This window comes from Solea solea, chromosome 12, assembly GCF_958295425.1.
Source record: "Solea solea chromosome 12, fSolSol10.1, whole genome shotgun sequence".
Taxonomy (NCBI): Eukaryota; Metazoa; Chordata; class Actinopteri; order Pleuronectiformes; family Soleidae; genus Solea; species Solea solea.
In genome coordinates this window covers 547556-563379 of record NC_081145.1, presented here as the reverse complement: position 1 = coordinate 563379, position 15824 = coordinate 547556, and the positions used below count along the sequence as shown (strand labels likewise).

At 41.6% G+C, this 15824-nt stretch overlaps 2 protein-coding genes across 5 annotated transcripts in view; both read left to right on the top strand.

The window, feature by feature from the left end:
* The window catches only part of ckap5 (cytoskeleton associated protein 5), a 51536-nt gene extending 46861 nt beyond the window's left edge, over positions 1-4675 (top strand). For 3 of the 4 annotated variants that reach the window (XM_058644361.1, XM_058644360.1, XM_058644359.1), the window contains 5 exons: positions 604-726; positions 815-898; positions 1160-1319; positions 2839-2939; positions 3310-4675. In XM_058644361.1, coding sequence (XP_058500344.1) covers positions 604-726; positions 815-898; positions 1160-1319; positions 2839-2939; positions 3310-3564 — 723 coding nt within the window. In that variant the 3' untranslated portion in view covers positions 3565-4675. The remainder of the gene's footprint in view (positions 1-603; positions 727-814; positions 899-1159; positions 1320-2838; positions 2940-3309) is intronic. The other variant, XM_058644362.1, reaches the window with a different exon arrangement.
* A 4933-nt stretch (positions 4676-9608) lies between these two features.
* Positions 9609-13060, top strand: LOC131470292 (homeobox protein DBX1-B-like). The gene is made up of 4 exons (XM_058646022.1): positions 9609-10087; positions 10498-10584; positions 11294-11496; positions 12421-13060. Exons 1-4 carry the CDS (start codon positions 9766-9768, stop codon positions 12715-12717), a joined length of 909 nt encoding a protein of 302 aa, XP_058502005.1. The 5' UTR covers positions 9609-9765; the 3' UTR covers positions 12718-13060.
* The last annotated feature ends 2764 nt before the right edge of the window (positions 13061-15824 follow it).

The window sequence follows — 15824 nt, the reverse complement described above, 5'->3', positions numbered from 1 at the left end:
ACAGGTAACAGCGTGTCTTCAGAGAACACCCCCTTGTTTTCACTATTTTGGATTAGCCCAACCCACACAGGGTGAGTGTGGAGCTTCAGGACACATTTAAAACACACAAAGCTCTTGGCTGGTGTTTGGGGTATAATTAACAAACAGTGGAGTTTCTTCAGTGGAATTAGATTTGTCTCAAGACAAAAGAACCTCAAAAATAGACACATAAAAAAATCAATCTAGTCGTTTGAAAATACTTCATTTGTTTCGTAATTTTGTTCACTGCGTTTTTTGCGTTGCTGTGTTTTTCTTTGTTTGGGCGGGCGGGGCTTAAGAGGCTGCCTGCTGATTGGCTAGTGAGTTTCGGAGCGTCAGCGATAACTGTAAGTTAAACGTTGGATACGTACCATTATCGTTGCCTGTGACGACTTTGTCACTCCGAAAACTCAGAAGGCAATCAGCAGGCAGCCTCCTAAGCCCCGCCCATGATCAGAATGATTAAATCCATATTTTATTTGCAATGTGTGTCTTGATTTGAGTTTTTTGATCGTTAACGTTTTCACAGCGTCGTGTTTTCTCCATGTCTCTCGCCTAACTGTGTTACTCTGGTGTGCGAACCAGATCCTGGACCACCTGACCCTGATCGAGAATCGCAGCGAGTCGCAGCTGGAGACCTACATGAGGCGCATGGTCAAACTCTACGCCGTCGACGGCGAGCGAGACGAGAAGAGCGCTCTGCGATCGGTGAGCAGTGAACGTGAAACCCAATCCCGCCGCTCCGGTCTCCAGGACCGCGTGGCGTCTGAATTGAAGAGTGTTGTTGTGTTTGCAGGAGGACCGCATGTCCAAGGCCATGGTCAGCGACGTTCTGACGGAGATCTTCAAGAAGATCGGCTCCAAGGAGAATACCAAAGAGGCAAGTGCAGCCGCTGGGAACGTGTGTGTGTGTGTGGTTTTGGAAATTTCCACAATTACAATTTTAGTTACAAAGCTCAGATTTATCAAATAGTTATTTTCATATCAACGTCCTCCTTCTAAAGCTGTGATTGGCTCCATTTACATTTCATCATGTTCTCTTATATATGTGCTTCATTCCAAAATCATGATCTTTTAAATGAAGAAAAGTCACCAAAATGTAATGAGTTCTATTAATTAACTGTGTGTGTGTGTTGTTCAGGGTCTGACGGAGTTGTACGAGTTTAAGCAGAAGTACCCGGACGTGGACCTGGATCTGTTCCTGCAGCACACCACGCAGTTCTTCCAGAGCTACGTGGAGCGCGGCCTGCGTGTGATCGAGTCTGAGAAAGAGAGCAAAGCTCCAGTCCAGATCTCAGCAGGTACGTCACAGCCGCACTCACACGTTTCACGTCTGCCATCTAGTGTTCAAACACACTGTAGCAGCCATTCCCCTCACACACACACACACACACACCACATGTTTACAAATGTACTTAAAGGCGTGGAGACGCTGCAGTATGATGCTTACAACAATTGTAGAATATTATTTGGATGCTGGCGTACACAGGCTGACCTTAGTCTTCTGTCAGAAAAACTTACAGTTACTCCAGAGGTTTATTTTAGCCTTCTTTATTGCCCAAAAATGGGATGATGTACAGGATGTTGTTGTGGTTTCCGAACAGTAATGTATTAGTACATTATAAGGTAATATAACTGAACTAATCACACAAATGGTACTATATACGAAATGCAGTGAGAATGATGAATACAAATAGTATTCTCTATTGGCCACACGGTGGCGCCTCAGACCGCATCATGACAATATATCACAAGCAACTGTAATAAACATTAATATTGTCCGATGTAGAACCCATCCGCGGTATAACACACACAATCAAAACAGCGTGATATGTCTAGGACGCACATATAACATAATCTGAGCATATTAACCAGCCTGTGTTAATATATCTCACATTACAATGTTGTGCGCAAGAGTAACAATCACAACATGGCGGCCGGTCTGGGCTCACACCACATATAGCAGAAGACAGCATAATACTTAACAGTGAGTGTAAACTTACTGCTCATTTACGCACGGCGAACACAATGCAACGGTGTGGACAACTACAGATTCAACTCAATCAATACAGTCACAGCCAAGAATACGTGCACAGCACTCCACATAACTACGCTGGCTTCGGGGTCACTCGGGGTCACTCGGTATCGTTCGGCGTGACTGTGACGTTCCAAACACGGCAGAGCAGGGAAGTTTGCACAACAATACTGTCTGAACATGTGTGGATAACATCACAGAGGACACACACACTACACGCATTGTGTGTGTGTGTGTGTGTGTGTATGAGACTCCATTTGATCAAATGACTAAATAGTGAACACGTGGTGTTGTGCTCACGTGGGATGGATTCTTCATCAGTTATTATTAATATAATAATCTTTAAAGTCTGTATTTATCTGTGTATTGAACATGTTTGCAGTGGTGAACACAAGCTCTGATCATAACTCTGCAGTTTTAATTTCACTGTTTTACCAAAAGGAAAAAGCAGTGATTTTTGTCACACTTGGACATAAAAGGGATTTCACTTCATTTGCAAATATGAGCATATAACAATAAGATTGTTAAATGTGTAAAAATGACGGGTTGTTACTCACTCATATATCCACAGTTTTCACCTGCTTTACTTGTTCATATAAAAGAGAAATGTTTAAACATCGTATTTTTAACCTAAACATGAAATGAACACATGGAAACCTTTCATAGCCCACTAGAGGGCTGCGAGCCACACTTTAGGCACTGTTGGAATAAAGACTGAAGAAAAATTATGAAAAACTGACATTTTAGAACCAAGTGGTAATGTGTGTGTGTGTGTGTGTGTGTAGTGAACCAACAACACAGTATGGACTCAAATATGAGCAACGAAGACGTCCAGAGAAGACTGAAGATCCTCAGACAGAGATGTGGTATGGAGAACATGTCCACTGTGAGTACACACATACACACACACACACACACACACACACACACACTCACGACTTGAGGGGACATTGCATTGACTTACATTCACTTCCTGGAGACTTACTCTAACCCTAATCACAATTACTAGTGGCCTAATCCTAACCCTGACCTCAACCTAACCTTAAAACATATCTTCACCTTCATGTAGTCATTTACATTGTGGGGACTTGATTTTTGTCCCCACAATGTGACTGTGTAAACAGTTTTAGGTCCCCACAACATTAGTAATACCCGCACACACTTCTCTGTCCATGAACTCACCTCTTTATCCTCTTTCTCTCTCTCTCTCTCTCTCTCTCTCTCTCTCTCTCTCTCTCTCTCTCCTGGTGCTGCAGGGCATGGGAGGGGGCGGAGACAGCGAGCCTCAGCCACGCCCCCTCGTGTCCTCGGCGCCGCCGTCGAAGCCGTCGGTGCCGTCGTCGACAGACATGCTTCACAGCAAACTGTCTCAGCTCAAAGAGTCCAGAGAGATGTACCAGCAGGACCACGCCCACTCTCCGGCACACACCCACACACGTGGCTCCGCCCAGAGCATGCAGCTCGACGACCTCATGAAGCGCGTGGAGAAGATGAAGGGCAGCTGGCAGTGAGGGCGGGGCCCTGCTGACCACACACACACATGTTTTAGCTTCTATTCAAATATAATAAAGTGTAGTCTGTTTTTTACGTGTTTAAACATCTGGACAGAGGGGGCGCTCACACACCCAGCACCATTTCTCACATCCCGCACTCCCCTGGAGCTAATGCTAAGCTAACTACGGTCTCTGTAAAGTGTGTTATTGACACACACACACAACTCCCTTGCTCACTTCCTGCTCCGCCCATTGGCAGGGGAATGGGCGGAGCAGGAAGTGAGCGAGTGCACGGGTTTCTGAACAGATTTTATCGCTGAAATATTTCACGTTTCAACTTAACGCAGGGTTAGCGCTGCCGCTTCGACTTTGTACCGATTCTTTGTCTGGTAAACGCGAACACAAACGCGACACTACACAAAGGAAGTCCATGTTAATTCCGCGTCAGTCAGTGACACAAACCCCGATGTGAACAGTTAGCTTAGCGTGACGGAGTGAAAATGCCGCTGGTTTTGACGTGAACGTGTTGGTCTCGTGTCTGTAAATACTTCAGTGTCGTCCACCGTCGCAGTGTAAATGTGCGACCGCTGCCCCCTTGTGGCTGAGCACTTAACATAGTCACGGTCATGGGGTCTAAGTGTCATGGACGTCCCAAAAAACTTTTTGGTCCGATTTCAGTCCGTTTCCGCGGCGACCAGCGGCTCTAAAATCCGCTGTTGTGCGTCGACATTGAAGGAACTTAAAAACGGCGATGTGTCGGTGCTCTCGGGCGTACGGTGGATGTACAGATGTTTTTGTGTGTAAATACTGTATGTAACACCCTCCACTAACCCCACCCCCTCCCCTCCTCCTGTTATTTAATGGCAGAGCAGGACACTAGAGCCGACATGGCCGCCGCTGGTGTGTTTTCAGGAGCATGAAGATGGTTTAATTTCCTCCTGTAAATAAGTCAGGTTTGCGTTTAACGACGATGATGGTGACGATGATGAAGAGTCGTCTGTGAAGAGTGAAATCTTTGTTTTTGTATTTAATTCTGTCTCTGACTTAGTTTTTCTGTATAATCCACAGTGGAAAATGGAAATAAAGTCTTTCTTTTAAAAAAAAAAACAAAAAAAAAAGACAATCCTTGGACTTTCTTTCTTTATTTACAGTTGCAAGAGAAAGCATGTGAACCCTTTTGGAATTATCTAGATTTCTGCATAAGTTGATGATAAATTGTGATCTGATCTTGACAACAATAGACTAACACTGTCTTATTAAACTAATACCTCACAAACAATTATGTTTTTATTGAACACACAATGTAAACATTCACAGTGCAGGGTGATTTAATAAGTGATTGACCCTTTAGCAACAATAACCTCAACCAAACTTTGCCTGTAGTTGCAGATCAGACCTGCACAACAGTAGGGCCCCGCCCCATGGCATAGGCAGTATAGGCAAATGCTAAGGGCGCTGTCCATCAAGGGGGGCCACAAATGGGGGAAGAAAGAAAATGTAACTTCCACTATTCTTAAATATATTTATGTCTTAATATGAAGAGAATAAGCCCACATTAATATAACTGCATAGCAAAGCCTATTAAATAGGAATAATAATGATGACGCGTTACTTTCCTAAGAAATGGTTTGCTTATCAATAAATAGCTTGTGTTAATTGTTAGTTTTAACGTCAGTTAATGTTATGGAAAATAGAAATGTAACTACTCCCACCCACTCAGGGAAGTGTGTAAATATTAGATATATTCAGCAAGTGTGTTATAATCTAAAATGTGTTTACATTTTTACATATTCTGGTTAGCACACGTTTTCTTAGCTTGTAATAGTCAATCCAAATGCTCTTCCTTTTCCACCCCTTTATATATTATAGTTGTAAGCCCAGCTGTGTGTTGTGTTACAGTTCATATTGTCTAAAGTGATCAGAAAAAGTACATTGTACATTATACAGTACATGTACAGTATAGTGAACATCATGCATGTATCTCCTAGATTTTTCATTTGTATTATTTCATTTCATTTTATTCTTGAAATCATATTATGTATCATATCATATTTATTATTAGACTGGAGTCACATACTCCTCTTCTCTCTTCAGATGTGCTGTTGAGGTTTCTCAGTCCCACCTACAGCATCAAGCGCTCCTTCTGCTGCCTCCTCCACCTCAGCAGCACAACCCAGCAGTGATGCAGCAGCATCAAGCGCTCCTTCTCCTGCTCCAGTAGACCCTGCTGACTGGCCATCTCCTCTATTTATATTGTATTTCTTTCTAATAAGTATTTTGATTGGGCAATTGCTTTCTTTAAATAAAAGAATGTCCAAGATAAAGCTATTCAGTTTCTTGTGAGAATGTACACCAGCAGTGGAATTTATTGCAATGCAAGGGGGGCGCCACCTAAAGGGCCGGGCCTGCACAACAGTCAGGAGGAAGTTTGAACCATTCCTCTTTACAAAACTGCTTCAGTTCAGCAATATTCTTGGGATGTCTGGTGTGAGGTCATACCATAGCATCTCAATCGGGTTGATGTCAGGACTCTGACTGGATCACTCCAGAAGGTGCGTTTTCTTCTGTTGTTGATTTACATCTGTGCTTTGTGTCGTTGTCCTGCTGCTTCACTCATCCTCTGTCGAGCTTCCGTTGGTGGACAGGTGGCCTTAAGTTCTCCTGCGAAATGTCTTGATAAACTTGGGAATTCATTTTTCCATTGATGATGACAATCTGTCCATGATGCCTCCTCCACCATGCTTCACAGTTGGGATGAGGTTCTGATGTTGGTATGCCGTGCCTTTTTCTCTCCACACATAACGTTGTGTGTTCCTTCCAAAAACTCAACGGTGATTTCTTCTGTCCACAGAATGTTTTGCCAGTCGTACTGTGGAACATCCAGGTGCCAGCAGTGGCTTCCTCTGTGTTGTCCTCCTATGAACTCCATTCTTGTTCAATGTTTTACTTATCGTAGGTTTGTCAACATGTGCCAGAGATTTCTGTGTCTTTAGCTGACACTCTAGGATTATTCTTCACCTCACTGAGCGTTCTGTGCTGTGCTCTTGCAGTCATTGTTACAGGAAGGCCACTCGTAGGGAGAGAAGCGACCTGGAGTCACTGAGACGAGGTTGGAGGTGTTGGTTAAAGTTGCCCCGCCCTATAAAAACAAACACCAGGTTGCTATTCTCAAGAAGGACTGCGTGATGTGAACCATGCCTCGCACAAAAGAGCTCTCAGAACCCTACGAGTAAGAATTGTTGACTTGCATAAAGATGGACAGGGTTACACAAGTATCTCAAAAAGCCTCGTCAGTCCACGGTAAGACAAATGGAGAAAGTGCAGCACTGTCGGCTGACTCCTGACTCTGATGAGCTCTTGGAGAAGTCATTAGCCTAAGGGTTCACATACTTTTTCCACCCTGCACTGTGAATGTTTATGTTGTGTGTTATATAAAAACATAAAAACATATTGTTTGTGAGGTATTAGTTGAAGAAGACTGTGTTTGTCTGTTGTTGTGAATTAGATGAAGATCAGATCACATTTTATGACCAATTTGTGCAGAAATCTAGATAATTCCAAAGGGTTCACATACTTTTTCTTGCAACTGTATTAAGACAACTTTTCAGACGCCGTCTTCATTTTCCACGTCATGACGAAATATTGATTTGAAGTGTCTCTCTCTGTCTCTCCACCAGCTGTCACTAATTCCTACACACGATTTTTTCAAATCAGCAAAAATATCTTTTGTCTCCTTTCCTTTTGTGGTCAGAATAAACAAACGCTGCTCGTTTCGCCGTTAACGTCACGTCTGTCGCGTTTAAATCTGTAAATAAGTCGTCGACATACAGCACTTTTGTTTTTTGTAGTTGTTCCTGCGCATTAACAACGGCGGTCGCGAGTTCTGAAGCATCATTCTTACATTTGTCTTTACGTTACGATATTATCACAATATTTAAGGCAAGTTGTGATATCACGATATTTAAGCTACAATATTCAAGCCGCGATATGACGATATTTAAGCCATGATACGATATTATCAAGATATTCAAGCCACAATATCACGATTGTTTTTGTCAATCCACAGAACATTTAAATGTTTATTTGTAACAACAGAATTAATTCTGTTAATTCATTTCAATTCAATTCAATTTTATTTGTATAGCAATAAATATATCGCTATACAGTTACGTGCACCACAGGAAAATCCCCCAGCAGTCTAGGTCTATAGCAGCAGAACTAAGAGATGGTCCAGGTTTCCCTGAACCAGCTCTAACTATAAGCCTTATCAAAAAGGATAGTTTAAGTCTAACTTTAAATACAGAGAGAGGCTCCGCCTCACGAACTGTCATTGGAAGCTGGTTCCACAGGAGAGGAGGAGCCTGGTAACTGAAGGCTCCGCCTCCCATTCTGCTCTTACAGACTCTGGGAACCACAAGTAAACCTGTATTTTGTGACCTAAGTGGTCTATTAGGGTGATAAGGTAAGACTAGGTCTTTCAGGTATGAAGGGGCCTGACCATTAAGTGCTTTGTACGTGAGGAGGAGGATTTTAAATGTAATTCTAAACTGTGGGTGGAGCCAGTGTAGAGAAGCTAACACTGGAGTTATGTGGTCTCTCTTTCTAGTTCCTGTCAGAACTCGTGCTGCAGCATTTTGAATAAACTGAAGGGTTCTAACAGACTTGTTGGAACATCCTGATAATAAGGAGTTACAGTAATCTAATCTATATGTAACAAAAGCATGAACTAGTTTTTCAGCATCCTGTAAAGACACAATGTTTCTAATTTTCATAATGTTCCGCAGGTGGAAGAAGGCTGTTCTGGAAATGAGTTTTATGTGTGAATCAAATGACATTTCCTGGTCAAAAGTAACTCCAAGGTTCCTCACAGTGGAACTGGAAGCCATGGTGATGTCATCTAAAGTGACAATGTGATCAGAAAGTTTTTCTCTGAGGTGTTTAGGGCCGAGTATAAAAGTTTAAAAGTAGAAAGTTACAGGTCATCCAGGACTTAATGTCTCTGAGACATTCCTGGAGTTGAACAACCTGATTTATTTCATCCGGCCTCATTGATAAATATAGCTGTGTGTCATCTGCATAACAATGAAAGTGTATGTTGTGCTTCCTAATAATGTTCCCTAGAGGAAGCATGTATAAGGTAAAAAGTATAGGCCCAAGCACTGAGCCTTGTGGAACTCCACAATTAACTGTTGTTTGTAGTGAGGCTTTATCATTAACATGAACAAACTGGAATCTATCAGATAAGTATGATTTAAACCAGCAGAGGGCAGCACCTGTGATACCAAGAGTCTGCTCCAATCTCTGCAGTAGAATATTATGATCTATGGTGTCAAATGCAGCACTAAGATCTAACAGGACAAGTAAAGAAACTAGACCATTATCTGAAGCCAAGAGAAGATCATTACTAACTTTAACTAGTGCTGTTTCTGTGCTATGGTTTAATCTAAAACCTGACTGAAAATCTTCAAACAGGCCATTAATGCGCAAATATTCACATCATTGATTAGCAACTGCCTTTTCTAAGATTTTAGAAACAAAGGGAAGATTAGATATAGGTCGGTAATTAGCTAAAATATCTGGGTCAAGGGTCGCTTTTTTGAGAAGGGGTTTAATAACTGCTATTTTAAACGTTTGGGGCACATATCCAGTTAATAAGGATAGATTAATTTGAGTTAATATAGAGCTGTTAATTAAAGGAAACACATCTTTAAACAGTTTGGTGGGGATAGGATCTAACTGACAGGTTGATGGTTTAGATGATGAAACTAATGATGTTAACTCAGGGAGATCTATAGGGGAGAAACTGTCTAACTGTGCACCTGGTGCTTCTAAAGCTCTTGTGCTAAAAGATGAGTCAGAATTTAACAAACATTTTATGAACGAGTCATTACAATAAAGTTGTAAACATTTTTAAATAGAATTAATAACATTTCTCAAACTGAGGTCCAATCAGAGATGAAGCACGAGCTGCTGACCAACCACTGTGTGTGTGTGTGTGTGTGTGTGTGCGTGTGTATATAAAGTTCCGAGTGAATCACTCACACACAAATGAGCGACGGAGCAGAGAGTGTGTGTGTTCGTGTTTTTATTGACATGTTAAGCTCGTTTAATTGATTTTTTTGATAAAGTGTTAGTTAATTGTTTTTATTAAAGACGTTTTACCCGAAAGAAAAACAAAATCAGGGAAAAAAACGAAAAGTCGGGAAACTTTTCTCCAGAATGTTTCCCTGCACCGCGCTGCCGCCTCCTCTCTACCCGGGCTTTCTGCCTCTTCCTGCGGCCTTCTCTTCACCCCTGACCCGCTCTCTCCGCTCCGGCTTCCTGGTGGAGGATCTGCTCGCTCTCAGCCGGCCTGTCGGCTACTGTCACCGGGCTCTGTCCTCCAGGAGTCCCGCGGACCCTCTGCCGCTCTGCCCGCCGCCGGGCGCCTCACCCCGGGTGTCACAGCCGAGCAGCTCCGGGTCTCAGCGGAGCTCCGGCCCGGACTCGGGCTACCTCAAGTTCGGCGTCAACGCCATTCTGGCCCCGTCCACACACAGCGGTGAGTAAAATAATAATTATTGTTATTGTTATTGTTATTGTTATTGTTATTGTTATTATTATTATTATTATTATTATTATTATTATGCATTTTGATATTAAATAAATGTTTATCCGTCTACTCTAAACCGTGAACGTTCACTGACTTTAAATTGGTAAAAAAAAAGCGTAATTACGATTATTATTTTACAAATAATGCGATTATTATGTGAGATAAAACTTTTTAAGTCGAGTTCAGTGTTTACTGTGTTACTGATTTAAATATGAATATGAACAATTTGCAGATAATATTAAAAATGTGAAAGATTAAATTTCATATAAACTGAAGTTCCAACAAATTAAATTTGGTGAATATTAGCAGCACAACTGTTTATAAAAGATATTTCATTGATTTTCTTTCTGCTCCTTCAGGCCACAGTTTTCACACTAAATCCTTCCCTTTGCCTGTTTTTGATGGACGAGATCTGCATCCTTTCATCAGAGCCACTTATTTCACAGGTGAGACGACATCGTCATCATCACGATGAAAACACAGTTACTGAGTGAACGACTGAAAGGAATTCATGTTCACATCAGAAAATTCATATATTTAAAGAACGATTTTTAAGCCACAATACGATATTATCGCGATATTTAAAGTCACAATATGATATTATCGCGATATTTAAAGTCACAATACGATGTTATCACGATATTTAAGCCACAATACAATATTATCGCGATATTTTAGTCGTGATACGATATTATCACAATATTTAAAGTCACAATACGATATTACCACGATATTTAAAGTCACAATATGATATTACCACGATATTTAAAGTCACAATACGATATTATCACAATATTTAAAGTCACAATATGATATTATCACGATATTTAGGCCACAATACAATATTATCACAATATTTAAAGTCCCAATACGATATATCACGATATTTAAAGTCACAATACAATATTATTACGATATTTAAAGTCACAATACAATATTTTTGTGATATTTTAGTCGCGATACAATATTTTTGTGATATTTTAGTCACGATACAGTATTATCACGATATTTAAAGTCAAAATACAATATCATTTATGTTTATTTGTAACATCAGGTAAAAAACATATATTCTAAAAAAGAACTTTGTCTAAAAAAGCGATACAAAATGTATCGCAATATTTCACCGTATCCACCGTTTCCTATTTTGCCGTTTAGCGTCGTCCTCCATTGTCCCTGTCCCGGGAACGTTCTCATGGCCTCTGGCTCCCAGAGGGAAGCCCAGGAGGGGCATGCTGCGACGGGCCGTCTTCTCTGACATCCAGAGGAAGGCGCTGGAGAGGACCTTCCAGAAGCAGAAATACATCAGCAAACCAGAGCGCAAGAAACTGGCAGTGAAACTGGACCTTAAAGACTCGCAGGTGAACACCAGGGGCATTTTATTTTGTGTGTGTTTGTGTTTGACATTCGAGTTGAAATGTTTCAACTCGAGCGTCAAATCGTGAAGACGACGCAGCGGCCAATCAGCGCTGAGATTCTCCAGATGATGTCACGTACTCGCCAGCGTCCAGACCCCGCCCGGGTAAACTGGCGAAACCGCCTGGTTTCACAATATATGGAGCCGGACACAACGTGACCAGTTTGCTCTCCTCCCTACGACTGAAAATCAAGCAGCGACGTAATATAACCCAATGCTTTACGTCGCTTTATCATGCTAACCCAATGCTATTTAGGGCAATTTTCAAAACCTTTTTTATTTCAATTTCACAAACTTTCAAGGACTTTGACGACCTATAGGAAGCTTCCTTGAAATTCTTGAAAGTTTGTGAATTAAAAAAAAAATTCAAGGCCCTTGAAAGGTTTTGACAATATCGCTATAAGACATGGGTCATTAAAAGTGCTTGAATTTTGATTGTTTTTTCAAATTCACTTTCAAGGATGCGAAAAATGTCAAACTGTAGATCAGTAAAAAAGACTTTAACTTCCAAAATCTATTTATAATTCCAAAATCTACTTATAGTTCCAAAATCTACTTATAATTCCAACATCTATTTATAATTCCAAAATCTACTTATAGTTCCAAAATCTACTTATAATTCCAACATCTATTTATAATTCCAAAATCTACTTATAGTTCCAAAATCTACTTATAGTTCCAAAATCTATTTATAATTCCAAAATCTACTTATCATTCCAAAATCTACTTATAATTCCAACATCTACTTATAGTTCCAAAATGTACTTATCATTCCAACATCTATTTATGATTCCAAAATCTACTTATAGTTCCAAATCCCACTGATGGTCAGAGAGTGTCGTCACTGTGATAAATCTTGTGTGTCCAGGTGAAGATCTGGTTCCAGAATCGCAGGATGAAGTGGAGAAACTCTAAAGAGCGGGAGCTGCTGTCGTCGGGCGGCTGTCGCCAGCAAACCCTTCCCACCAAAACCAACCCACACCCGGACCTCACTGACGTCGGTCACAGGGCGGCGGCACCTGTCACCGCCGCCGCCAGAGTTCACACCGATGACCACAAGTCCAGTCTTCATCATCATCATCATCATCATCATCATCACAATCCTGCGTCTCCGTCAGAGTCAGACGTCTCCGAGTCAGACCGAGAAGAAATCAGTGTCTGTTAACTCGTTGTGAAGGGACTCATGCGTTCACACTGATCACGTGAACACATGAGTGCAAACTGATCACGTGGGCTCATGTGTTCACGCCGATCACAGTGGAGTGACCAGAGTCAGCAGGGGGCGCTGTGTGTCAGCGTTTGTTTAACTCACTTTACACACGACTCACATCATATAAACCTATGGTTCCCAAAGTCTGGGTCGGGACCCACAGATGGGTCACAGGAGATTTTATTGTATGTTTTATGAAACAATTTTGTTAAAAAGTGCCTTAAACTTTGCTGTTAAATTCGGACTTGACAAACAGCGCCCCCTCTGTCTGTAAATATGTTTTCATTTGAACTCAACTGTCATAGCTTTAATATTTGTAGATTAAGAATTTTAACTCTTAAATATAATCATTTTGTATTTTTATATTTTCTGAAATAAATCTCTAAAAAAAGTCCCCCCCAAGATGAAATGTCATGAATGAATGAATGAGTGAGTGAGTGAAGCATAGGTTAATGGTTAGTATGAAAACATCAGAATTGTTGTATTTTATTGTGAAAGGATCACTAAACTGAAAAGCTAAAACTTTTTAGAAAACAAGATGAACACGCAAAGGTAGCGCCCCCCACAGGTGAAACCCAGCTCAACAAAGCCAAAACTTAGTTGCACCAAATTTCGTGAAACCTGGTGGAAACGTTTCTCAGCCCGAGACAAACACACTTTACAGGGTGGAGTGACTCAGTGGTTAAGACCAGTACCCCGTGTGCGAAGGACATCATGGTCGCAAGTTCGACTCCACCCCTGGCTGCTTGTACTCAACTCCATTGTAAGTCGCTTTGGATAAATGACATGTAATGTAAGGACGCTCGGCGGACCATGACCTCAACGCAACAGGAAGTCGGCCATTTTGAATTTGGCGTCCATCTTGGTGACTTTTCATAAATGAACGAATTTGTCTGAGAACGTTGATGGTTGATTTAATCCAAACAAACAAATCCATCCTCTGTTCTATAATCTATAATCTGTAATCTATAATGACAACAAAATTAACTCTAATAAACAAACTATTCTCAATTTATCAAGAACAAAAACTGATCAAAAACTTCAACACTTGAGTTCCATTACGACGATGAAACTTATTATCATTCAAAATGTGCAAGTGTTCGTCTCTGCAGTGACACACACACACACACACACACTGACACACACACACACACACTGATACACAAACACGCACACATACACACACACACACACACTGACACACACACACACACACTGATACACAAACACGCACACATACACACACACACACACACTGACACACACACACACACACTGATACACAAACACGCACACATACACACACACACACACTGACGCACAGACACACACACACTGACACACAAGCACACACCGACACACACACACTGACACACAAGCACACATACACACACACCTCATAGTTCCTCCTCCTCAAAGTGGGCGGAGTCAACTGCAGTGACATGGTGTTCTATGCGACACAAACACAAACGTGTGACTTGTAAAAGCAGTTGTTTTCAGTGAAACTGAATCATTAGAGTCAGAGTGTGTGTCTGTGTGTGTGTGTGTGTGTGTGTGTGTGTGTGTGAATGTGAGTGGTTGTCGAGGTTAATAGCTTTGAAATGAGTCTTAACTGGTTTCATTAACTAGCAGCTGTTGTGCTGGTTAAAGTCGGTGTGTTCATCAGATCAGGAGCACAAATTAGCTCTGTTGATTCTCATTTACAGAAGCAACCCAGCACAAAAGAGGGAATAAAACTGTGTGTGTGCATGCGTGTATGTGTGTATGTGTTTGTGTGTGTGTGTGTCAGTGTGTGTGTGTGTCAGTGTGTGTGTGCGTGTGTGTGTGCATGCGTGTATGTGTGTATGTGTTTGTGTGTGTGTGTGTGCGTGTGTGTGTGCATGCGTGTATGTGTGTATGTGTTTGTGTGTGTGTGTGTCAGTGTGTGTGTGCGTGTGTGTGTGCATGCGTGTATGTGTGTATGTGTTTGTGTTTGTGTGTGTGTGTGTGTGTGTGTGTGTACCAGGTATTACTAATGTTGTGGGGACCAAAACCTGTTTACACAGTCACATTATGGGGACTTGTCCTCCTTGTGGGGACAAAAAGCAAGTCCCCATAACGTAAATTACTACATTTTAAGGTGAAGATATGTTTCATGGTTAGGTTGAGGTTAGGGTTAGGATTAGGATTAGGCCAGTAGTAATTGTGGTTAAGGTTAGAGTAAGTCTCCAAGAAATGAATGTAAGTCAATGCAATGTCCCCTCAAGTCATGAATGTCGAACATGTGTGTGTGTGTGTGTGTGTGTGTGCATGTGTGTGTGTGTGTGTGTGTGGGTGTGGGTGTGTGTGTGTGTGTGTGTCAGTGTGTGTGTGTCAGTGTGTGTGTGTATGTGTGTGTGTGTGTGTGTGTGTGTATGTGTGTGTGTGTGTGTGTGTGTGTGTGTGTGTCACGGTTGGATGGGGGCATCTGTTTCCAGGCTCTGGAGTGGAACAGAGAGGATTAGTGGGGCCTTCAGTGTCAGAGTGAAGCGACAAGCATTAAAACCATATTAACTTTTCATTAAACATCACCTCGTTCTGTCTGAGAGAGAGCGACAGACAGACAGACAGACAGACAGACAGACAGACAGACAGATGACCCTATTCCCATGTTTCATATTAAAAAACAACAAAAGTAAATGACTAACTGGAGAAGACGCTGAAACTCCATCACTTTTATGAAACATAAAACAATAACTCATGGACATAATTCATAGTCCTGTGTTATTTTAGTGTAGCAGTAAACAAAAAAACAGGCCAGGGCAACCTGGCCAAGTGGAAAGGGAAGTTGACTTGTAACCGGAGGGTTGCCGGTTCAAGTCCCCACCTGGCTGTAAAAGGGCTGGGGTACACCTGAGCAAGGTACCCAACTCCCAAAGCTCTCCGGGCGCTACTCAGTGTGGCAGCCCACTGCTCCAAATTCTATGATAGATCAAATGCAGAGGAATACTTTCCCTAAGGGGATTAAGGAACACAAAGAAATAGATTTAAATCTATATCAGCTCCCACACCTCAGAGAGAAAATCAGTGATTTGAACTGCTGG

Coding starts and splice junctions, on each gene's coding strand:
- LOC131470292 (XM_058646022.1), top strand. CDS start 9,766: ATGTTTCCCTGCACCGCGCTGCCGCCTCCTCTCTACCCGGGCTTTCTG. Junction 10,585..11,293: donor CAGAGCCACTTATTTCACAG/GTGAGACGACAT, acceptor TTTGCCGTTTAG/CGTCGTCCTCCATTGTCCCT. Junction 11,497..12,420: donor TGGACCTTAAAGACTCGCAG/GTGAACACCAGG, acceptor TTGTGTGTCCAG/GTGAAGATCTGGTTCCAGAA.